The sequence below is a fragment of the Arvicanthis niloticus genome, chromosome 23 (genome assembly GCF_011762505.2).
Source record: "Arvicanthis niloticus isolate mArvNil1 chromosome 23, mArvNil1.pat.X, whole genome shotgun sequence".
NCBI lineage: Eukaryota > Metazoa > Chordata > Mammalia > Rodentia > Muridae > Arvicanthis > Arvicanthis niloticus.
In genome coordinates this window covers 1555871-1582449 of record NC_133430.1, presented here as the reverse complement: position 1 = coordinate 1582449, position 26579 = coordinate 1555871, and the positions used below count along the sequence as shown (strand labels likewise).

The following is a 26579-nucleotide window of genomic DNA, read 5'->3' as shown; positions in this document are numbered from 1 at the left end:
TGATGCCAGCCTCAGCTACACAGGACCTTGTCTCAAAAAGGACATGAGGGGAGAGAGAGAGGAAAATGCCATAAATTATTAATATATGATTCTGAAACATTTAAATACATTTTGTGTATCTATGTGAGTATGGATATATAACATAGAAGACTTTAAAACCTATCATTTTTCAAACAAAACAATCCAACCACAATGCCATGTCAAATCAAATAAATGGCAATTTTTTTTTTTTTTGGCTTCTTTAACCTTTCCCCCTGCAAATCTAAGGAACAGATACTCTTATCTTCTCATATAATATTAAAAAATTTAAATTAAACTCTTAAAAACCAAAACTGATAGCCATTACATAAGGCTAACTTCCTGGACAGAGCAACATGCTAATACTCATTTGTGTTGCCAAAGCAGGCCATTCTGTGTTTGTAAATCATTTAACAACTTGTGGTACTGGGGATGGAGCTCGGGGTCTCCATTGCTGACCGTCATCCCTGGCCAGCCGAGATTATTTCCTAGTCTGCAGTATAGAGCAGATTCTACCTCATGGTGCTGCTTTAGCACCAAATGAAGGAACACATTCAAATACCCAAGAAACACCAGCTCACAAAAAAGGCCAGTTCTAGGACTCCTGTGTCTTCAACATACACCTCAGCTTGCCTAAGTTAACTAATAACTCAAAATTCACTCAGTAAGAACCAGGCACACTCTAAGCAGGAGCTAAGTATCTGAATGTGCTTTGACCAGGTGTGGAGATGCTCAATTCATTATCCATGACAAGGAAAAAGAAGAAGACGAGGAGGAGGAAGAGGAACAAAATCACCCTTTTGCATCATCTAAAGGACCAAACTGGAGGCAAAAACAAGAAACAAAGCTGTTTAAAACAACGTTTCAAACAACTTCAACATATCTTAGACTTCAACTTGTTTTTATTACATGACTAAGAAACACTCCAGAAGACAAATGAGAAGTAGCATGACTAAGAAGCAAAATAAACAACACACATAAGAAAAAGCTTGATCTCAGGAATCATCACAAAAATGCCAACTTTAAAAAGAGAAACAGTTTTAGATAGACACAAACTTCTGACGCCTGGCACTATAGTAGTGAGAGCACATGAACACAACTTCTGATCAGCATTAGTCAAGCATTAAGTAGCCACTTTAGAGACTCGACTACCAAACACACATTCTCCATGATCTAATACTCTTGCTCCTTATAATGTCCAATACTTCAGAGAACCAAAGTAGGTGACAGCAAATAACCCTTCAATAACCAACAGTGTGGGAAACGATCAGTGCCATGTGATAATCATGTGACAGAATACTGTACATCTCATAAAAACACATATAAGCACACATGCATAGTGGACTTGACTAAAAGTATGTAGAATGGTATCATACAATATTTTATAGCCTATACAAAATACTACTTCCTATGTATATCCACAGATAATATACATGGGTTTAGAAATATACTAGATACCAAATCATACACAGCTGGTGGCTGATGACTGGTACCGACTTCCTTAGTGGGTTGATTTACTAAAAGTAACAAAAAACATAATTTGAGTGTTAAGCGAACATTTGTTATATTATTCTTGACACTTCCTGGGTTTGAAAAGACAAAATGGAGACTACTCAGAGTCACCAATATCACTGTAGAAATCAGGGCTGGGGAAGCATTCCCTGCCCTGACTTGATGTGGAGGTCCTGAGGCTTGAAGATCTCTATTCTACTGGTGACTTGGTGATATAGGCCACAAAATTCAACCACCCATGCTGTACTTTTTCACCAGCTCACTGCACATGCTCCAAACCCTATAAAACCCCTCCCCTGCACCCAACCCTTTACTGTTTAAGAGGCAGCTGCCATCCTGTGTGATATTTGTTATGTGGTATGGCTTTGTGGTATTCCTTTGCTACCAACTGCCAAGATGCCCTTGTACTGGAAAAACCTTTCAAATCATAATTTAATTCTCTTCTTATATATATTATAAATATATACACTTTAGAATACATATAATATATATAAAACACACACACACACACACACACACACTTACTTTAGAAAAACATGGTATGGATTTAACATCCTAAGAAGCAAAAGGAAAAAATTCTGAGTCATATAAATATGATGATAAAATTTAAGAAGTAAAATAAATGTATGTCAGAAAGAAGGCAACATGTTTTGACCTTCAACGGTGCAATTTCACTAAGGACTTGAAAACTAAGTAGTATCTCGCCAAGGATAAACCAACTAACCTGTGTGGGTCCTTCTGTGTCTCTGAAGCTCATCGCTCCGTGTGAATCTTTTGCCACAAAACATCCAGTTACATATGAAAGGCCTTTCTCCAGTGTGCCAGCGGAGATGTGCTCGGAGGTGAGAGGTCTTGCCATACACTTTCCCACACCCTTCAATGTGGCAAACATGCTGCTTCTTCTTTCCTGGTTCACTGCTGCCCCTAACAGAACAAAACCAACATCATTACACACCAAACTCAGCTTCTATCTGTGCCAAAAATGCAGGCCATCTATATAATTAGAAAATGTTTTTCTGAGTATGTCTGAACACAAAGAAATACGTAAAAAAATTTTTTCATTGAGGAAAAAAAAATCAAATATAGCCAGGTACTATATAAAAAGTTACATGGAAATGTGATAAGCTTTAGAATATATGTATACTACATAGCTCAGACTGCCTGAACCAGCTATACAGTAGAGGTTATCCTCCAATTCACAATCTCTCTGCCCCAGACTTCCTATTGTTGGAATTGTAGGCATGCTATCCACACCTAGAAAAGAAAACAAACCTTTTGAAAATTCTCCTCTAAATATCAAAAAAGATAGTTACCCTCAGCTAAAAATGTAGGATACTAAGATTCACGTCTAGCAGGTCAGTGTGACAAGGAATTCCATAAACCCCCTCCCAGAAAAACTAATAAATTATAAATCTACCTCTCAATCTAGTATTCAAGAATCTCTGGTCACAGTCCTAAAAAAGTGAAATTTAAAGTATGTAACAATGGATCTAAGACTAACTCTTCTCTTCCCTTCCACCTCCATGACAAAGGAGAGTTACAGAACAGTACAGCCATGAACAGGGAGGGCTCCCTCCTCTCCAGCCTCCCAGCTAGCTATCTTCTAGCCTAGGGAAGGGCACAGTGCTTCTCATTCTACTGCCTGTTGCTGAGGCCGAGCTCCAGTTGAGTGTGGGTAAAAGGCACCCAGTGGCCAACCACTTAGCTCTGCAGGAATTGTGACATGATGAAAATGATATGGCCCGGGTGTTTCCTGACCTTCATCAACAGTTCATAAATTAGAGTTACCAAGCTAGAAGAGGAGGCAAGGGTAAGAAAACGTGAGCCTACTGTCCCTGCCTCCAGGCACTCAGCCGTTACATCAGGGCATCGCTCTGCCCCACTTCCCACTTAAGAGCCCCAAATCTAGTCAGAATGAACTCCAATCTCCTCAAAGAAACTGACAATCTGCAAGAAAACTGAAGTTTAACTGAAGGGTTTATTTTTTAAAAGGAAACAACTGTTGCAAAGGCACCCGAGGGAAAGATACAATGTCACTCCAGATAAGGCAAAACCACAGGTTGGTGAATCTGTGGAAGGAAGCAAGGGTAGATAGGAAGAGTGAGCTTTGAGATCAGAAAAATTTCAAACATATTCTCCCAGAAGTCAACAAAATGATAAAGCTTCAGCTAAACTAACCAAGACAAAAAGACTCAATTACCTCCCTCACAAATAAAAGTCATTATCAATCTCAGGAAAATAAAAAGGATCTTAAAGGAGCATTAAATGTTACCAACCACTAGGGCAGACAAGTTACCAAACAGAAAGTTTGAAAAACTGATAAAACAAATAAATACAAATGGTCAATCAAAAAAAAAAAAAAAAAAACTGTAACAAAAAAAAATTAGTCAGAAAAAATATAAATCCTAGAGTCAAATAGCTTTACTAGTGAAATCCCTTTCCTCCATATATAATTTTTTTGCTTGTTTCGAGATAATGTCTCACTATACAGCCCTGACTGTCCTGGAACTCACTAAATACACCATGTTGGCCTAAAACTCTGAAGAGAATTACCTGCCTTTGCTTCTTAGTGTTTGGAATAAAGGTTTGTACTACTATAACTCTCTCTCTCTCTCTCTCTCTCTCTCTCTCTCTCTCTCTCTGTCTCTCTGTCTCTCTGTCTCTCTCTCTCTCTCTGTGTGTGTGTGTGTGTGTGTGTGTGTGTGTGTCTGTGTGTGTGTGTATAAGAACTTTTCAAGCTTTCCAAAGACTTGTTCAAAAAAAGAAAACTGGGCCAGGCAGTGGTGGCGCACTCCTTTAATCCCAGCACTTGGGAGGCAGAGGCAGGCGGATTTCTGAGTTCCAGGCCAGCCTGGTCTACAGAGTGAGTTCCAGGACAGCCAAGGTTACACAGAGAAACCCTGTCTCAAAACAACAACAACAAAAAAACAAAAATCAAAAAAACAAAACAAAACAAACAAACAAACAAACAAAAAAACCCTGCAGGGAATGCAGGGAATACTTTCCAATTCACCTTGAGGCCAATATATAAGAAAAGTAGAGACTAGCACCTCATAAATGCAGATGAAGAGAATCCTGAACATTAGCAAACTAAGCAGTGTGTGTAGCACATGCTCATGGTGCCAGCATTCTCCTGAGGCAGAGACATATAATATAAGAGAGGCTGGCACAGAAAGGGAGGGGAAAGGAGGGGAGAAAGGAGGCAGCAGACAAAATCTCAGTCACCTATAAAGAGAATTATACATAATAACCAGGAGGGTTTTACCATAAATATGTAAAAATTCTTTGACTTGTAACAACTATTCATGTAACAAACTATACAGATTTTTTAAGCTCACAATTATTATAATACAATAAAGTGTTAGGCATAAAAACCCTTTATGATTAAAATGAGGAGAAAAAAAAAAAAAAAAAAAAAAGGAGACGATAGAAGGGAGCTTCCTCAACTTGATCCAGGATTCTAGAGCTAAAGTTATATTTAAACAGTGACAAACTAGAGGATCTGTTCCCCTACCAAAAAAAAAAAAAGAACCAAACAAACAAACAAAAAAACCCAACCCACCAGAAATTCTCCAAAGTGGAATAAGAAGTAAAACCAAAATATTGTATACTATAAATGTATCTCTATAATAATAAGATACTATGACTGTATCTCTATAATATTATACGTATAATACTATGATACAGAAATCTTTTTATTAATTTTTTTCATGCAGGATATTTTGACTATGCTTTCCTCTCCTCTAACACCCCCCCCCCCGAAATTCTCCATCTTCCTATCCAAGCAACTTTATGTTGTTTCTTTTTCAAAAGAAAACTAAACCACAGAAACTGAAGTCAAAATAACCAAGCAAAAGACCAACAAGGCAAAAATTGTCACAAGGCAAAATGAAATAAAAAGCTCCCCTCCCACAGGACATAGAGGGGTTTTTGTTTTTGTTGTTGTTTTTTCCAACTATTCCTGGAGCTGGAGACTGCCCTGGGACATGGTTGATACACCCAGTGACATTTTTGTTAGAGAATACTTGATTTTTTTTCATTGTTAATGGGTATCAATTGCAAGTAGCTTCTTGGTTAGGAACTGGAACCTCATGACAACTTTCTCTCAGTACTGGACCCTGTCCAACTTGAACCTGTGCAAGCCTTAAAGTTTGATGAAGACATCCCATTTAGGACCGAGTGTTCTCAGTCTGCACAATGTCCAGTTATAGATCTCTGGCCTATCTACTGCAAGAAGTTTCTCAGATGAGGACTGAGTGAGACATTAGCCTATGGGTACAGCAGTATGTCATTAGGTTTCATTTCATTCCTATGTTCCTTTAGCAGAGGAAGTAGGTTTTTCTCTAGGTCCAAGACCTAGCTAGTTGCAGGTTCTTGGCTACTTTATCAGCTTCAGTTATGGGTTTCATCTCATGAAGAAGGCCTTGAATCCAAATTGTCAAAGTGGCTAATTGCTCCCATAACATTTGTGCCACTACTGTATCAGAATGTCTTGCAAGCAGGTTGCAGGACTTGTAGCTGGGTTACTTTCTTTTGCACCATGTAGAGTATCTTCCAGGACCATGGATGCTAATTAGTAGGAGTGACGTTTCTTATTAGGTACCAGCCTGACTTTTATGTACTTTGTGACATAAGTATTCTCTTCAGAAATTGCACCTTAGAATTAAGATGTGGAGAGCCTTGGCAATAGTCTGTAATGTTTGCCAGATTCGATGGGACCCCATTGGTTAAGGATTCAACAAGATGTAAGTGTGTGAGCACTGGTATGTACCTATTCTGGCACCAAAGGTTTACTTAGTGGCATAAGATGCCTACTTGAGGCACTGTCTTTTCTGTTATTCAATGGCTCCATTTAAGTTCCTTTCATGCATGTATATACTTAGGAAGCTTCTACAGTGGCAGGTTTCCTTGTGCTTTTTCAAATGGCCTTCATTATCAGTTCTAGCTCTCCATTTTCCCTCCTTCAACTCTTCTCTCCTATCTCTTTCCCTATTTAATCCTATATTAGTTGCCCCTTTAACTCTCATAGCTTGATTTTTATCTCTCCTTCCTTCAAAAATCTTCCCTGAACCAATCCCAGTCTCTTATTAGGTACTTAATCTCCCTGGTTATTCAGATGGTAGCACTTATTTTGAAAGCTTAAAAGCTAACATCCACATATAAGAAAGAACATGTGATACTAGTCTTTGGGATCTGGGTTACCTTACTCAGCATGGTTTTGTTGTTGTTTTGCTTTATTATAGCTCCATTCATTTACCTGCAAATTTTGTTTTTCTTAACAGCTCAACGATATTCCATTGTGTAAATATACCATGGTTTCACTATCCATTCAGCAGTGGATGGACAACTGGCTGCTTCCAATTTCTGGCTATTACAAATCAAGCAGCAATATGCATGCATGGGCAAGTGTCTCTATGGTATGGGGTAGAGTCTTTTGGGTATATACTCAAAAGGTGGTACAGCTGGATCTTGAAGTGGATCAATTCACAGCTTCCAGAGGAATCTCCACACTGTTTTCCGTGTTAGCTGTACAAGTTTTCACTGCCACCAGCAATGAATAGATGTTCCTCTTTCCCTGCATCCTTACCAGTGTGAACTGCGCCATTTATCTTGGCCAAGATAAGATGAAATCTTAGGGTGGTTTTGATTATCTTGATGGCTAAAGCATTCTAAAAAGTGTTTCTTAGCCATTTGAGCTTCAAATCTTTTAAAAATTCTCTGCATAGTTTTGTACCCCACTTTTTAATTGGGTTGTTTTCTTGATGTTCTGACTTTTTGTTTGTGTGTTTGTTTGTTTACTTCTTTATATATTCTAGATATTAAGCCTTTACTGGATTTGTCATTGGTGAATTGTCCAAATGATGGGTGTCCTTTGCAACACAGGTTTGCAGTTTCATGAGGCCCCATTTATTTAATTATTTTATTTGTGTGTTTTGTCTATACATATATCTATATACCTCCTACAAGACAGCTGCCTGTGAAGTCCAGAAGAGGGTACTGGATCCTCTGGAACTAGAATTACAGACAGCTGTAAAATGCTATGTGGGTGCTGAGAATCAAGCCCAAGTCCTCTGGAAGAATAGCCATCTTTCCAACCCAGAAGTCCCACTTATTAATGCTTGGTCTTAGCGCCTGTGCTATCTGTATTCTGTTGAGAAAGTTTTTTCCTGTGCCATTGAGTTAAAGGCTATTCTCTTCTTTCTCTTCTATCAGATTCAGTATATCAGGCCTTATGTTGAGGTTCCTGATCCATTTGGAGTTGAATTTTGTGTAGCATGATGAGTAAGGACCTATTTTCTTTCTTTTACATGCAGCCATTCAGTTTGACCAACACCATCTGTTGAAGATGCAGTCTTTTTTCCCCAATGTATATTTTTGGTTTATAGAAATCTTATTTTTATGCGTGCTTTGCCTGCACAAATGTCTGTGTACCACATCTGTGTAAGTGTCTACAGAGGCTAGAAGAGGGCATCTGATCCCTGGCAATGGTGTTACAGACAAGTGTAAACCATCATGTAGGTGCTAGGACTTGAACCAATATCCTCTGCCAACCAGTGCTCATAATTGCTGAGGTATCTCTCCAGCCCAGTAGACATAAAAATCTTAAGTAATCATGAAAACCACAAGAAGGAATAATCCAGCAATATTCGCCAATGTAATCCTGTACACTTGAAATTGGGGAAGGGGGAGGCTTCATTTATAACATCAAGAAGATTTAACAGGAATACATTTAACAAATACTAAACTCATACCCTTTTAAAAATAACATAAAATACTAATGAAACAAAACATCAAAAATCTAAACAGAAAACAATGCTGGGTGCCCGCTTCCTTCAGACCACATTTAAAAAAAGAAACCATGTATAATCCTATCTAAATCTCAAAATAAAATCTGTAAAACTCAAAAGCAAAACAACTATAAACATTCATTAGATTTGGCAATGGAGTCTTCAATATGACATCAAAAGCAAAAGCAACCAAGGAGAAGAAACAAACAAAAAATTATATGTCAAAAGATTTTGTGCTATGAAAGACACAATCTCAATCTTGACAGTATAGGACCATCCTACACACTAGGAAACAGTATTTCCAAATCATGTACTGGTGAGATCTTATACCCCGAATATATGAAGAACTATTATTCAATGATGAGATTAAACACAGAAAAATTATCTAAATACACATTTCTCCAAAGATACACAATCAAAACCACACAAAAAGATGACTAACATCACTAGTCACTAGAAAAATTTCAATCAAAACCACACTGTGGCAGCACGTTCAGACTTATTATTAAAACTGACTTAAAAACCATAAGCAGTCAGATAATGACAAGAACTAGCAATCTATGGAGAAACTGGAACCTTCTTCATACAGTGCTGACTAGAACACAGAACAGTGCAACCACTTTAAAAAAGTAGTGTGGCAGTTCTTTAAACGGTTAGTCACTAGACAACCTGATAACTCTATTATCAACACACACGCATGTATGCACGCTTGCACTCACAAAGAGAGAAAGAGAAATAAAAACCGAATGTCTGCATAAACACTTATTATATACATGTAAACAGTGACATTACTCATAATGGTCAGTGAGGAAAGAGTTCAGCTGTGTATCCAGTGATGGGATAAACAAGTACTTGTTCTCTCTCTCTCTCTCTCTCTCTCTCTCTCTCTCTCTCTCTCTCCCTCTGTATGTATGTATGTACACACACACACACACACTCTATTCCATACAATGAAATATTATTTGTCCACAGAAGAAATGAAGCATTGATCAGGGGCCATCACAAAAATTCAAATACTGTATGATTCCATTTGTATGAAATGTCCAGGAGAGGAAAACCTATAAATACAGGCATCAGTTGAGTAGAGGTGAGGACTTTGGGGGCCAGGCCTTTCTGATGATGACAAAGTGGCTTAAAAGACTGCGGTGACATCTGTGTGACTGTGAGTATATTCCAAGCTACTGCACTGTACATATGACAAACAGGTAAAGGGCATGGCACAGGAGTCAGTCTGAAATCAAGAGGCGTTCAAAGCTTTTACCTAGCAAGTGAAAGGGGAAATTCATTTACTAAAATATTATGCAACACAAAGCAGAGGACTGTGCCTCAAACAGCCCAACTTAATCTCCTGTGTAACACTGCATTCCAGCTTCTGAGAGAAAAAGCTCAGGAGGCTCCAGTGCTTAGAGGAAGTGGCCATGACTGCTTTAATTCCAGAGAGCCAGGATGAAAACAGCAGTTACCTTCCTTCTCCTTCCCTACAGTTAGGACACGAGCAGGCAACTCTTCGGAGCCTCTTGCCAGGTTGCACCTCTGCATCAGAGGTCTGCTGGCCTTGCTGCAAATGCACTTGTGTGAGTTGGTCAGGACTAACAGCACCTATTGTCGCATTAGCGATCCCTCCAACTGCCACCGTTACAGGAGCTATTGTAGCCTGCTGGACTTTCACTCCATCCTGTCCTTGCTGCTGACCTAAAAAAAAGACAAAAAAACAGAGCATTGTAATGTTTTCTGCTTCTAAAATGATGGTGAAAAAAAAATCAACATGGACATTTTAAAGTTTAAACTGTTAGGGTTTTTTTGTTCGTTTTTGTCTTTTTAACAATACACAAAAATCAAAGGGCTTAATGATACAATATTTACCCAGCTGCTGGGATTCTATATAAACATAACCACCTGACTGAAATCCTGTGAGGACTCTTGAGATTTCTGAAATACTGATCCCTGGGTGATTATACATAAGCATATAAACATAAACCCTCATTACTATTTATTACAATTTCCAATCAACAGCATAGTGCATTTGTCAAGAAAATACATGAACAAAGGTGGTGGTGGTGCACATCTTTAATCTCAGTGCTAGTAAGCAGAGGCAGGCAGATTGCTAAGTTCAAGGCCAGCCTAGTCTATAGATCTAGTTCCAGGACAGCCAGGGCTATACAGAGAAACTCTGTCTCTAAAAAAACCAAATCAAATAAGAAAATACAGGAATAAAAAATAACTAGCAGAAGAATTAAATATTATAGATTATTTCTCATTTAGAAACAACTACGCAAACATGTCCTTACTAATGACAAATTTTATTTTTTAGCATGCAAACAGAATTGAATGGAAACATTCAATTCGAATGATCAATTGAATGGAAACTCACTTTATTGTTTTGAAACAGGACCTTGCTACTATGTATAGGTAGCAAAGGCTGGTCTAGAGCTCACTATATAACTCATCTGGCCTCAAACTCACAATCCTCCTGCCTCAGCATCCTAAGTACTTGGGTTACAGGCAGATAGCATCATCACTCCCGTCCTAAGTGGGTTTAAATGTAAAAATCAACAAATTTACATACACACACACTCACAGTCATTACTGCAAACAGAATGGTATAAAAGTAGGCTGGAGAAAAATAAGCCCACTTCAGCTTCAGAACTGGCTGAAGTCATGTTATAATGTTGTTTAATTGTCTTTTTCTTTTCCATCCTTGCTTCCTTTCTTGAAACCCTCTTGAATGACTGAGCTGGCTTGATCACTCCCCTTTCTTTCTATCTATCACCATATGTTATAATCTACAGATGCTCAAGTCCCTACACAAATGACATAGCTCTGCATAGTACCTACACACAACATCCTCCCACAAACTTAATCATCACTAGTTTACCTATACCATCTAATTCAACCTATGTAAAAAGTTATAATATATTGTTCTTTTTTAAAAAACCCAGGAAGTTAGTGGGTGTGGTAGCATACACCTTTTACCACAGCCCTCAGGGGTGGAGGTAGGTAGATAGATCTCTTTGAATTCAAGGCTAGCCTGGTCTACACAGTGTGTTCCAGGAAAGCTGAGGCTTTAGTGAATCCTTGTAAAAAAACAAAACAAAACAAAACAAAAAACAAAAAACAAAAAAACAAAAACAAACAAAAAACAAAAACAAAAAAAACCCAAAAACAAAAAACCACACAAAAATTTTGGCTGATGAGATGAAGAGATATATTGCACCCACTGCCCAAATACTTCATTGGTGGGTTGGTTAAATCTTAGAATTGCACCTGAAGATGAAGTAGGCTGAATGGAAAATACATATTTTATTAGGAAGGGTTTCAGAAAGTTCAGTGTGTTCACCTTTGAATCAGCACCTATGGTAAGGGAAGTGGCCCAAGTAAGGCCCCATTTGTGAACTCATCACTGAATACTTGAATACTCTGGTTCTTATCGCAAAGCAGTCATCCTGACCTCCCTAAAATTCATGCCTCTTGTCAACTTCAAAAATCATTTCTGTCAAGTACTGTGGTATATACCTTTAATCTCAGCATTAGGAAGGCAGAGCTCTTTGAAACTAGAGGGCAGCCAGGTCTATAAAACAATTTCCAGGCTAGAGAGCATTACAGTGTGTGTCTGTCTGTCTGTCTACATGCCCCCTGCACACACTATTTCTGGGACTGGAGCTGAAGCTCAGTAGTAAAGGGCTTACTTCCCAATGTACAATGACTAACATTTAATCTCCACTTCCGGCCTCCACCCCTCAAAAAGGGGAGGAGGACAAACTTCTAATGATCAAGTTGGTTTTTCATAGGTAAAATCTTATATTGTAAACCAATATACAAAGCATAATTATAAACCAATATACAAAGTATAATTACTATGCCTTAATGTACCCTGTGTATTTACAAGTTTGAAATGTTCCACAAAAGATCCTTTAAGTATGACCTTGACTAAGCAAATTACTCAATCACAGTGACATACACCAAGGAAACAAACAGGACTGGGAACAGAGTTCTGTCTGAACAGACGCTGTACAGAATCCTTACAGCATGGTACCCAATGAAGTGCAGACAGTTCAATAATGGGAAGCATTCTTTACATCCTCTGAAGTCATGAGACATTCTAACCACAAATGTCCAGCTATCATTCACACAACAGGTCACACCTTTTAGGTTATGGTGATATCTAACATGATGTTCATTATCTTAAGAATTGCTTATAGATCCCAGAATCCTTGGAGTCCTTCACCATATCATTCACAAACTCTACAAGCCTCCATATTCTGAATATTTCTATCTGAGGTATATACAACTTGACTGATTATTCTGATGAATAATATAAAGCAAGGCACAGTTGGATTTACAGTTAAGTGTGGTAACGTTCTTCATCTGGAGCTGATTCCCTGAGCTGCCTTCATTTCTACTAGCAGTAGGCTACCAAACTCTACAGCAGGACACGTAAGGCCGTTGTGAGCCAGCATCTCAGACCTCACCTTGTTTGGCTCAGTCTGTTCCTGTAGCAGCATATTTTCCCTGAAAGTTGGGAGGAGCTAAGGTGGAAAGAGCAAGGAGAGGAAGAAGAGAAGGAAGAGGAGGAGCTGGGGAGGCAGAGATGTAGAAGCCATGGATGACCATGCATGTACAGAGAGCAGTCCTGGGTAACAACTTATATCTAGGTTGGTTAATTGGTTAACAGTTCCAATTGTGTGGGCATCTTGATATTTGAACATTACAAATATATAAAGCTATTGGATAATCTTTAATCATTAGAGTCTCATTTCTACCGGGCATTGTATGGATGGTGGGACGGTCTGGGCACAGCCTAGCCTTGTGGAGACAGCATGGAAGATTGGCAGAGCCATCTCCCACGCTGGCGTCTCATGGGTGGCAGGGCCGGTGTCTCTGGCTGCCTGAGCCGGAGGTGTATTCTCAGGCCTAAGCTAGTTGGGAAGATGGTGGCTGATTAAGAACAAGCAAGATTGGGAGCTGCCATTTTAAATATCTCCCTCAACATGTTCCTTATTCTTCTGTCCCAAAACAAATGAGTGTTCTTTACAGGCCTTTTTTACATACCTTCCAGCTCCAGCAAGGTTGCCTTTGCTTTTAGATCTCTGGATGGTTGACTCTTTAGTGACGTTCCAGTTTCAGTTCAAACCTCCTCTCTTTAGAAATGCCATTTTTAATCCTATGTTTGAAATAGTTCCTCTGTCTTAATCATTTCCTAGTTTTGTCCCTGATATTTTTCTATTTCATCCCATTTGTTTTGCATTTAGTGTGTGCACAGAGCACACGAGTGGAAGCCAGAGGAAGACAGAGTGTCGTGCTCTATCACTCTCTACCTCATCTCTGGAGACTATATCTCTCACTGAAACTGGAGCTAAGCTAGCTGGTGGTCAGCAAGCCTTACCTTGCCCTCAGCTTCCTGGGGTTATAGGTATGTATGTAGCCATGGCAGCATTTTATGTGTTTTCTGGGAATGTGAACTCATGTCCTAAAGCCTGAACAGCAAGTAATCTTACCACCTGAGCCCTGGGCCCTCAACACACTTCTGAATGTTCAGTGCCAAAAAAGCAGGTAAATTATACTTATTTTTCCCATCTCTAGCACCAGGAACAGTACCTAACACATAGCCACTCAATCAGATGGCTAATTATTTATAGTATTTAAATAAATAAAGCTTAAGTACCCCATTTTGGTCAATGAGAGTCCTTACATTCATAAGTACAATGCATCATTTTGGGTGCTCCCACTTTTTGATTTCTTGAACTAATCTCACAAGATCACGATCCATCTGCCTCAACCTCTCATCTAAGTACTAGGAATACAGGTGCAGGTCAGCAAGCTCAACTCAGGCTAGTTTCCCCAAAAACCTATGGCATCCAATAACCATGGAGTTAAGGGGTACTACTGTAGGCCGAAGAGATGGGTCAGTGGTTAAGTGTGTGCTATTTCTGTAACTAGAGTTTAGTTCTAAGCACCTATGTCAGTACTCCAGTTCTGTAGGATCCAAATGCTCTGTTCTTGCCTCTGAAGGCACTGCACTCAGGTGAGCAACCCCTGTCCCCCAAGATGATTAAAAATAAAATCTTTACAAATGAGAAGGTGCTGCTGCATAATAACTTTACTATTATCCGGATCATTATTATGATCTTGCTAATTTGTGTCTGCCAGTCTGTGCAGATCCTTCCAGAAGGCAGCGGCGGAGGGTGGGGGAGTAGTAGAATGTAACCAAAAAATGTTCAAAGGGCGCTATTCTGAACACAGAACCTCCATGCTCACTGTCAATGGTTGGTTGCAGTCATGTGCATGTGAAGTACTGCACCACATGGACTTCATTTATGGTCTGCAGACTTTCTTCCATGACAACACATTACCAGGCTGCTCTGCTGCCTGTGCAGCTGCTCATCATCCCGTTCCTGATGCAGTACTTTCTGGACTTCCAACTCGTTAGTCAGAAACGTCTCCCCTCTCTCTTCAGTTTAGCCAGCATTTACACACACATTCTTACAGATTTATCTGTTTTCTTTGTTCTTTATTGGTCGTTTGCTTTTTAAACTATTAGAGTTAGGTATAGGTATGTCTCCCATCACTGCTAAATGTCATGATGGAAGTAACTGAAAACTTATTTGTTAGTAAACCTAAAGATAGTCTTCAACTTAATCTTACCCTCACCCCTGGTCACTTCTCCCAAGTGCTCATGTGCTTTACTGATCTCTCTGCATTCTTACCACCTCACCTCACCTCACCTCACCTCACCTCACCTCACCTCACCTCACCTCACCTCACCTCACCTCACCTCACCTCACCTCCTCACTGTCCTTTCTAGGCTGCTTCTCCTCCCCTTCACAATATAATGCTTCTCTCTAGGATGCTGGCTTTTCAACTTGACTACTTGTGAGGGTGATCTCATCTGCTTTCATACAGTCATGTGTAAGCCAGTGCTTCCCAATTCTATCCCTTGCACTCAGACATCTCCTAGGAGTGTCAGTTTATCACTATCTTATGCCAGGAAGCATTTCCAAATAGATTCCTCAGAGGCAATCTGTCTAAAACCCAGACAAATTAATCTAGCTCTTTTAACTGTCCAAATAAGAAATCTAGAAGTCTTTCCTGACTCCCCTTCATCTTTTCCATCCCACACAACAGAAACTATCATTTAATACCTACTGTGAGGTAAGAAATTTACCAATGTTTTATATACTAACATTCCAATAGACTTATTTTTGCTGTCCCCATGTTAAGATTTGAAAATTAAAGTTTTTAAATGATATGGAAACTATCTAAGTTCACGAAGCAGATGCAGTGAAAAAGCCAACTTCAGAGACCATCTTGATTTTAACATACAAATTCCTTACGTTGGTCTACGGGCCCCCTTGAGAGTACGTCTCCAATTTGTCCACAGTCTCCACCCAATTGCTTGAACATTAGGACAGGCAGGCCCAATCACCTTTCATCAGTTTTGATTCTTGCAACATCCCTATTGCATGTCTAGCTCACCCCTGAAGTCAATGAGCACCACATGGAGTTCACCATGGAGTACGTTTGCCTGATGGCATCTTCTCTTGGGTTCCTCTTCCACTCTGCTCTCATCCCTACATTCAGTGAGATCCTATATCCTTTAGGGACTCTTGCTTCCTTTTCTTTAGGACTTTGACACATTCTCCTAACCCAATATCTCAGTCTTACACTATTCACTACAACTTCAATGTTTATGTTCTCAAATTATAGCACTACAATCAACCATGGCTTAAAGTGAACAACTGAGAAGTTAAATATGATACACTGGGTGATTCCCATATCAGTTATAAGTGACTGGATTAAAGCATTTCAAAGACTTAGACAAGCGCTGTGGCACAGGAGGAGTAAAGCAAACAAAATGGTGTCTGGGGCTTGTCAGTCTCTTGTGTCACAGTGGTAAACACGAGATCACAACTTCCGAGGAACGATTTACTCTGGCTCAGAGTTTTGGAGGCTTCAGTTGATGGTCACCAGTCTGTGTTTCTGGGCCTGTAGTAATGCTGAACGTCACCACAAACAGATGTGGCAGAAAAAAGCCATTCACTAGTGGCAGTTATTAAGATCAAGTTATTAAGGAAGAGGTAAGAATAAGAGATATCTGTCAAAGACTGTTGAGATAGCTGACGGAGTGAAGGTGCTTTCTACCAGTCCTGATAACTTGAGTTCAATCCCCAAGACCCTCATGGTGAAGAGAACTTACTACAGCAAGCTGGCTTCTTGTCTTCATGTGTGCCCTGTGCCACTAAACTAATTACTCAAAAAGACAAAAGCATGCCTTATTACTCTAATTCCCCAGCCAGGCCCCACCCCCAACAGCTCATTCAGGATGAATTCATCATCCTACAAATAAAGTTAGCAACGTGATGATATAAGTTGAGAACCAATCCTTCAATACGGGAGTCCTCTTAGAGCACATTTCATATCCAAGCCCAACAAAAGATCTGGATATCATGCTTCTTAACTACAAAACAACCTTGCATCATGTAAGGTTTCCTTGCAGGTAAACTACAACCTCAGAAAATTAAGGAATAGCCAAGCCACCTCTGTATTTAAGTGAATGAATAACAAAGGACTTCCAGGTCTATTTACAAACGTTGAGTCATGTACAATTTGAAAACCAATAATGAGATACTAAATAATCACAGAGTAATAGTACTTCTAGACTCAACAGTCAACAGTCTTTGGGGCAAACACTCCTCTCTTAGAGTTATAATTCCCTGTACAGTTTCTTCTTTTGAGATCTGGAAAGAAGAATCAACTGAAATAAAGCATATTTATTTAGAATACATAGTACAATGTCTAGAATACAATGAAAACTCCAAAGAAATGTCAACTGTAATAAATGCAAAGCCATAAAGTTCATATAGTACAGAGGTTAATAACAGACATTCTGATTTCTACATCTCTGCATGAGAACAGTTGTAGTTGCATCTAAAATGAGGCCATTGAAGACCCAGCTAAGGGCTTGGTCCCAGCTTGCTGCTGGGAAATGGTGGGAATTCTAAGTGGGACCTAACTAGAGTTTTTAATGGGGCAGGGCTCTGTCCCTGGAAGGAGATTATGGATCTTGGCTTTTCTGTCTATGTCCCTGGGGTAAACAGCTTTGCATAACATGTTCAGTGGAGATGAGCTGTATTCTCTCCACCCCTAAAGGCAAGGGGGTGAAACCTCCACAACTATGACTTACTTTAGTGGTTTTTTTTTTTTGCTTGTTTGTAATTTCATTATTTCAGGCATTTTTACAGTAATGGAAAGCTAATAAACACAAGAATGTAGTATACAAGTAAGAGTTATTCATTCCTGCTTATATTTGATGTCTAATATTTCTAGCAAAATAAAAATAAATAGAATCTAATGTAAAACACTTACCTGTAAAGATAATAAATTCAAACTTCTCACAATGCGCACAATAAAACAATGTACACAATATATCTACACTAGCTACAAGAAAGTCATTCACCATACAGAACAATGAATAGAATATTTAAAAGCATAATCCCAATGCAGAATGCTGCTAGGAATTAAAGTTTTAAAAAGTGAAGAGTTAAGTAGTAAAAAAAAAAAAAAAATCCTCTTAAGAACCCAGCATGGTGGGTGGTACACATCTGTAATCCCAACAGTGGTGAAGCTGAGTCAGGAGGATCATAAATTCAAGGTCACCCTGGCTTACATAGCCATTTCCAGATCAACGAATCACTACATTTCCCTTTAGGGTTGGAGGACAAATAGGAAGAGTCTTAATCAGCTTAAGAGATTTCTAGATTAGAGAAGAGAGACATTGTTAAGTTATGTCACCCTTGCTGGGCGGTGGTGGCGCATGCCTTTAATCCCAGCACTTGGAAGGCAGAGGCAGGCGGATTTCTGAGTTCAAGGCCAGCCTGGTCTACAGAGTGAGTTCCAGGACAGCCAGGGCTACACAGAGAAACCCTGTATCGAAAAAAAAAAAAAAAAAAAAAAAAAAAAGAAAAGAAAAGAAAAAGAAAAAGAAAAAAAAGGTATGTCACCCTTATCCAATCCAGAGAAAAGCTGTCATATAATGTCACTCATGCTTACTGAATTGACTAAATTGGAAGAATGAAACTTATTTTATACTTAGCCCATTGCATTTTCTCTTCTAAAACATAGGGCAGCTATCTAAACTTCTCAAATTTACTCCCCTGAGTAGTAAACACAGATATAAACCCAAATTAGCCTGAATCCAGAAGTGTGCATTCTTTTTAAGATGGGTATATTCTTTCCTTGGGAATTAGGGATATTATTTCAGGTCTGGAGACAAAAAAGATCTATATGCAAATGTATTACTTGTCTATCAAATCAGGTGTCTAAAATGCCCAACACTAACACCTCTGGCATCCACATGAACGTGCACATATGTGTACACACACATACATGCACACACACAAACACAAAGCTTAGTGAAAACAAAGACACGCTCCTTGGAATATCCCTAAACTAGGAAGGAAATCACCCATGTAAAAAGCCAGGCATGGCATCGGCTGCATATGCCTGTACTTCTAGTTTATGTGGTAGGTAGGGGTAAGGAAGCAAGACCACTGGCACTCATTGGCCAGCCAGTGAACTTTGGGTTCAGTGAAACAGTGTCTCAAAAAATAAGGCAAAGAGAGATTGAGAAAAATGTCCAACACTTAACACCTCTGGCAGCCACATGAACATGCACACAAACACAAAGCTTAGTGAAAACAAAGACATTCTGGTGTTTTGTTTTTTTTTACTTCTAACTATTTCTACTTATTTCAATTTCTTAAAACAAGTACAGCCTCCTGTCACCCACTATCCATATTGAGCCATCTAATATATAAATGTGACAACAAATATGCCACATAAATTCCACAGAAAGCTACTTTCAGGACAGATATTTAACCTTGTCCTGTTAAGGGGAGAATTTACATGGCCTGGTCCTTGCTGTCATGCTTATATAAGGAGTACTCTGGCCAGCACAAAGCTACCTTTAATTCCCTAATCACATCATGCTATTATATGAATCCGCCCTTTGACTGTGAATGTCTTTTCTCTATTAATCTGGCTAATTTCAAGCCATGAGCTATTCTTCATCACCTCCTCCAGGAAAGCTTCTTCACAAATTTCAAGGATTACATCCTCACAGGAGGACTCTTAGGTCCTCACAGGAGACGGTTCTTGTATTTAAATGCATTATCACACTATAGCTAGGATATATAACTAGGATTTCAAGCCGCCAACATCCTTCACTGAACATATGTATTCTATATAGGTCTGCCACACCACCTGGCTCCTAACAAGCTCAACTGCTATTTACTAAATGAATAAAAACAATCACTCCAAAGTCAGAATTTCTGTGTCAGTCCCAAGGCATCACCTTCTTTCTGTTTTGAAACTTTTCTGAAGTGTATTCTATACTTATATATCTATCACCCTATTTCAATAGCCGAAGGTTTGGCTTAGCATTCTTAAGCTTTATGGAGAAGAACTGTCCTGCCCAAGTTTCTGTAGTAGTAAAAATGAACCATATAGCTCACAGGATGGCACAAACAATAAGGGAGGACCTTACTGTTTCAATCCCTAGGGTTCAATTCTAGAACCCAGGTATAGATTCCAGGCATGTTAGTGCATGCTTACAGTCCCAGTCCTAGTGAGGTGGAGTCAGGAGGATCACTCTGGGTATGTGAACAAGCACACATACATCTCAGAATACATGCACATATGGCAAGAACAGCGAAAACCCTGAGTGAATGTGTACTGTTATCGACATGAGCATGACGATCATCAGGACTCCAAGGATTCAGACCCATTGGCTTTGGTGAAGTCATTCCCATATGGGTCAGGCTCCTAAAGGCAAATCTGCTCTGGGGTCTAAGTATGAGCTACTGAAGATTGATCGGTGTATCGAAAAATTAACTTCAGCTTCTTCCTCCAGAATGTTTACAGCCCGAGACTGCTGGCCTATAGAGACTTTCTACTGAGACTAGCCAACTCATCTCCCCGTACTGTACTTAATAAATATGCTGAGGTTCCAGGTTGCAGGGATACTTAGCAGGTGTTACTCCATAATGTACATACCCCACCCAAGTAGAGCATTTCTGTACATGTGTCTGAGTAACTGTCCTTTCCTCATTCACTTGCCGTCCCTAACTCGGGCTTCCAGGACCCAAGACAAGAAGAACCAGGCATACATTTAAAAATAAATGAACATGCACTACACCCGTGCTGTCTAATACAGCTATATCTAAAGGCATTGACTATTAGCACTAGAAACAGAGTGCATCAGCCATAATATGAATTATTCTTTTACGTTTTACCTTAACAAACCACATTTAGCTTGGGATACTACACTAAAGAGTGTAGCCATTAGTTCTTAAACATGATCTGTACACAAAACCCAATGATACTCCTTACTCTTCTATACATCCTCTCAATGCTCAATACTGGCTAACTTAGCAGTAGGTATATCATTGTATTTCCCTTCTGCCAGAGAAGCTCCCGGTTTTTTTTTGTTTTGTTTTTGTTTTTTGTGGTTCAGGTTTCTCCTTCTGATTCTCAGAGACGGAATACAGCCCTCACTCAGGGTCTCATTCGTCAGCACTTCCATCTGTGTCCTTCACACTCTACCACCATTTCAATCCATCTCTACAGTGCTCACTTCCAAACCCAGAATGTTGATTCCGTTCCTGTCTCATATCCCGTCTCCACTACTCCAAAGGTTTTAGGAGGACCACAACTCACACTTATTCTATTCTTTTCTTCTTTTTTTCTGAATGCCATTTCTTGAGGTCTTTTTTTTTTTTTTGCATTTATTTATGTGTATGCACATACTTCCAGAACATACAAGATATTTAACCTTAGCTAGTCAGGAAAGACATGCCTGTAAATCCAGCACTCAAGAGACAAAACCAGAAGAGTCTTGAGTTCAGCACTGATTATCCAGCAGAAACTTAATAACAACAAAAGTACTTAAAGGTCTTAACTGTGCTTGCTTTTAATGAGAATATAAGAATAACTCAGATAGGCTTAGTGACAAGAGCCTTTACCTTGTCAGCCCCAAATGTCTGGGCTTTTGCAAATTATTCTTACCAATTTCACTGGCTACAAGTTTAGACTTCTTTTTACTGATATGTATGCTAACTATATGGTCCAGATACTGGTTTATCCCAGGTAGGCTTGATTATATATATATATATATATATAAGCCCTTTCTAAATTAATTTACCTTCCCTTGCCTCTCAGAAAGGATACACATTTACACATCCCTTCTGTGACATGTTGTTTATCCTTATTCTGACATTGTCATTCTAAATCCACATTTCTACCCACACTTCACTTTCTAACATTTCTACCAAAATACATACTCAGTTTGCTGTTCTTTGTACCTGTTGATTCATGCTCATCAGGGTCTCCCTTTATTTAAACATCAGTTCAAGCTTCATGTAATTTTTATTTCTGCCCTGAATCTCAGTGACTACACCCTACTCTTGATTCAGAATCACCACCACTCATCATTCATCTCACTTTACTGTCTAGAATTACAGATTATTCCTACATACTAGAACATAAAATTTCTAGAAGGCAAAGATTTATACTTTTATTGTCTCAGAATTTAACCTTAGCTGGACAGAATAGACACACTTATAAATCCAGCACTCAAGAGATAAAAACAGAAGTGTCTTGAATTCAGCACTGGTTATCCAGCAGAAACTTAGTAACAACAAAAGTACTTAAACGTCTTAACTATGCTTATTTTTAATGAGAATATAAGAATAATCACAAAGCATGTGTCTGAGATTCTGTAAAAGGTAAAACATACCAACCAGGAACACTGACCATCAAAGGGGTAAAACAAGAAGGGAATAGTATTCTGCTATAATCACAGAGAATATGAGTAAAGGCTATCAATTTTATTACAGTAATCATCAACTAACCCTTGGGATTTTGTTGTTGTTGTTTTTCTATGCTCAAAATACACAAGAAAACATGGTTTCTGGCTGTCTATGCCTACGTCTCTAAACACAGACATTAATATTTACTTTAATGAAATCTGTCACACCAAAGGAAGCAGGAAGCTCATATTGATCAGTGTAAGAATTCCTAAAACACCTTGATAGTCTTAACTCCATAGATGTTTATAGCTGATCTTCCCAGCCCCGAAAATACAGAACTGGTACAGTATGCTCTGTCGGTTCTTAGGGTCATCTCTTAAAATAGATGCACAGTTTAAGGCCAAGAGAGGCTAGTCCAACACTTATGCTGTCATGGAGCATAGTCTAACCTCACAGTGATGGCTATTTTAAGATGCATCTCTAAACAGCAAATTGAACAACCAGGAAAACACTTGCTTTCTACTTGCAGGTGTAAAACTGAGACGGATCATTCTTGCCATAAATTCCACCCAGCACACTCTATTATGCAACCCGGACCCATCTTCAATTGCAGGAAGCTCAGCTGTAGCCATTCTCCTTTCATCTCCAATTAGGATGGGAGAGTATGAGCATTTTTGAAAAAAGTATCAGATATCTAGTATTTTTTTTTCTTGGCTGCAAACAACATTTGGCTTATGTTGGAAGGGTCAAAACACAGGCAGAGAAACAGCTTCATTCACTTTCCTGATGAGTTCAAAGTATGAATGTTAAAAAACCCTTTAGCGTAATAAACATGGACAAAAGAATCATTTGTGAACATGATGGATCAGACTAATTTCAATAATATAAAGAGGTGCTCAATGAAAGGAATAAACTTTACTGTAAATCTAACTATTAGCTTAATTTTTCCAACAGATGGCTACATTTCCTCTTCAAAATTGTTGCAAGAACTCAAATTCTAAAGTTTTTAAAAATTCCTTTATTGCAATAAACTTCCAAACCATGGGTCAATGATACTAAAATTACAGTTTTATATTTTATTTGTATGAATGTTTCATATACATTTCATCTAGGCACATGTAAGTGCCTGTGGAAGCCAGAAGAGGGTTCAGATCCTGTGGACCTGAAGATACAAATGGTTGTAAGTCATCATGTACCATGTGGGTGCTAGGAATTAAATCATGGTCCTTTGAAAAAATATTCAGTGAGTACTCTTAACCACTGAGCCATCTCTTCAGCCCCTGTATTATCATTTTTTTTTATATCAATGATTCAGTTCTCTAATTGCTCACTACTCAGGACCATTTTCATATATGCACACTCACCTGAACTCATGAAATGGATAAGAAATACATGATTTAAAGCAAAAGAGTCCATGGCAGATTACAGTCACACCCTTTTCCCTTTTACCATACTGGGGAGATGATTATTTTAGTTTTCTATTGTATTGACTCTAAGAAAAACTCAGGGTGCCTTTCTAGCCTGAGCAGACAATGATCTTGTCATGACCCAGCAGCAGTTTGGCATCCTGACCCTTGAAGATTCTGAATGGAAAGAGATGTGGCAAGCGATAATTCTAGACAAAGTAAATTAAAATTGGGGATTACTTTTCTGAAGTGCTTCGAACTAGAAGTGGTTTTGATTTCATCTGGATTTTTAAATATTTACACATATACAAATAAGGGGCAGGTACCTATACCCAACAATTTTAAGAAGGAAACTCTGTACATTTCCAACATGCCTGCCTGTATTCTACTTGACCCACTATAACGTCAGGTGGGAAATTTCTCACTTAAGAAGTCAACACTCAAAATTTTATTATTTTGGATTCAATCCCTAGTACCACCACTAACACCTTTTTTTTTTTTTTTTAAAGTCTAAGTTTGGAACCCTTGGAGCTTGTATTAAAGATACTTCTTAACCTGTACTATAAATTCATAAAATGGCTTTTAACATACATTTAGTTTAAGAGAACCACATAATTCTCAAAAGAATTACAAATGTGCACTATTTTTTAAATGTGTTCATATTTTAGCCATAAGAGAAATACAGACTAAAACTACTATCAGGTCCCATATCATCCCAGCTGAATGGTTATCATCTAGGGGACAAGTGACAACAAATGCTGGTGAGGATAATGGCAGACTAGATTTTATAACCCTTATGAAAATCGGTATGAAGACTTCTCCAAAAACCAAAAATAGATTTACTACACAACTCAGATATACTATTACTCTGTACATAGCCAAAAAACACCTCTATGTCATACTACAGAGATACTTATACATACATGTTTACTGCAGCTCACTTTACCAAAAAAATGAACAATGACAATGTGGCACATACACACACTGGAATTTTATTCAGACATAAAGAAAACTGAAACTGTTATATTTATATGGAAATAACTAGAACTGGAAAAATGATCATTAAGTGAGATATCTCAGTCTCAGACACTGCATGTTCTCTTCATGTGGATCCTAGTTTCTAATGGACACACACACACACACACACACTCTTAAGTGGGATTAAGTATGGGGAGAAGCCAGAAAACTAGAAAGAGGACCATGAGGTGTCAGAGGAGGATACACTAGGGAGGGAAGAGGGCAACAACACATGATATGAAAGGAGAAGTAAGAAGAGAAGGGAAAACAGGGAGGGAAGCCCAGAAGAATAGGAATGAGGAAGTGGGGATTACATCTGTACTAAATGTATACATATTTCTTATTATTTCATCAGCACTGTATTGAATGTTACATGTATCTAAAACAAAAGAGACACAGAAATCTGAAGTCATTAAGTTCTTTCAGAGGATGTTACCAGATTGATGTTATTTTTTTATAGTTTTAACTACAAAGGACTTTAAAACATCTTGTATGGCAGTCCATGTAAATATATACTGTTTCAGTATGAAAAATGCTAATATTAAAGCACAAGAAAAATGTAATTATGTAATGTAACTTTTATTAGAAGTTACAAAACCCATATTCAGAAAAGCAGATATACATTATTAATAAAAGGTTTTTTATTGTTGTGTATCTGTGTGCTTGTTCATTTGTGTGCATGTGCAGACCAGAGGCCAACCTTAGGTGTTGATCTTCAGGAGCCTTCCACCTTGTTTCTGAAGTCCAGTTCTTTTATGTGCTTGGATCTAACCAGGAGAAATAGGCTGGCTGGCCATCACCCCCTCCCCCCAGGACCCTCCTCTTCTGCTGCCCCATGCTGGTCTCATGACTGGATGCCATCACTTCTGGCTTTAGGTTCTGGGGGTGGCACTCAGATCTTCCTGCAGATGTAAGCACTTTACCCACTCAACTATAGCCTCAGTAAAAGTGTCTCTCACATTACAGATATGTGAGGTAGGAGATTCAAAAAATAAAACACTGAGTTTCCCCCTAACAAAACAAACATACCTAGACTATCATTTCATAATTCAAGGTTGTACTATTAAAATGATAAAAACAACAACAACAAAAACCTTGCTACACACTTTATTCAATACAATTAAAGAAAAAGAAAATCAATGGGGTCAAAGCAGTCTGGCTTCAGCTATAGATTTCCCAGGTCATTAGACCAATGCTAAATGTGCAAATTTTCCTAGATTGTTTATTTAATGTTTTGTTAAAACCTAATTCAAAGAGAGAACGGAAGAAAGGAAGGAAGAGAGGCAGGGGAATAGGGAGGGAGGGAAGATAGGAGGGAGGGGCAAGAACTTTTCTTATTAAGGAAACAAACCAAGATATGGTATAAGCAAGATTTTCACTGGAAAAGATTTAATGCCTTTCTCACTAAGTTAAAACCTATTTAAGCATCAAATGAAGAAGACATCAGTTTAACCTAATCTTACCTTTCAACATAATTACAAATTTTCAGCTATTCAAGGATATGAGCAATCTTAAGTGTCTACATGGAAACCATTTCTTAGGCCTCATTATCTTCATTTATTCCTTGAAATGTAGAAAGCCAACCATAAATCCCCATTTACATAAAGATCCAGCAATATAGCATGTGTAAAGCCCTCCCTCCCCACTGCTCTTGCATATATTTATCTTTTAATATTCTGGGTGCCCCAACCAGAAAAAGCAAAGAACAAAACAATTATACAGCATACACTACTCCCTAATCATTGTGGGGTGTGTGCATGCCTGAGTGTGTTGTGCACATGTGTGTACAATACAAAGGTCCCTGGCTGGTTTCTTTTTCAATCACTCTCCACCTTAACTATTGAGACAGGATTTCTCACTGAACCTGGAGCTTGCTGACTGGCAAGACTGCCTGATTTTGACTATCTTCATTCTCCAGTGCTAGAATTATAGCAGAATGACTATGCCCATGTCCAGAAGAATGGTCATGTCACATGAATGGCAGAGATCCGAACTCAGTTCTCATGTTTGCCAAACAAGCACTTTACCGACCA

General features: G+C 38.7%; 1 protein-coding gene across 1 annotated transcript in view; it reads right to left on the bottom strand.

Moving 5' to 3' along the window:
• Positions 1–26579, bottom strand: part of Sp4 (Sp4 transcription factor) — a 62395-nt gene that overhangs the window by 12357 nt on the left and 23459 nt on the right. Inside the window, exons 4-5 of the mRNA XM_076920921.1 lie at positions 9782–10010; positions 2255–2454 (exon numbers count right to left, since the gene is read on the bottom strand). Coding sequence (XP_076777036.1) covers positions 2255–2454; positions 9782–10010 — 429 coding nt within the window. The remainder of the gene's footprint in view (positions 1–2254; positions 2455–9781; positions 10011–26579) is intronic.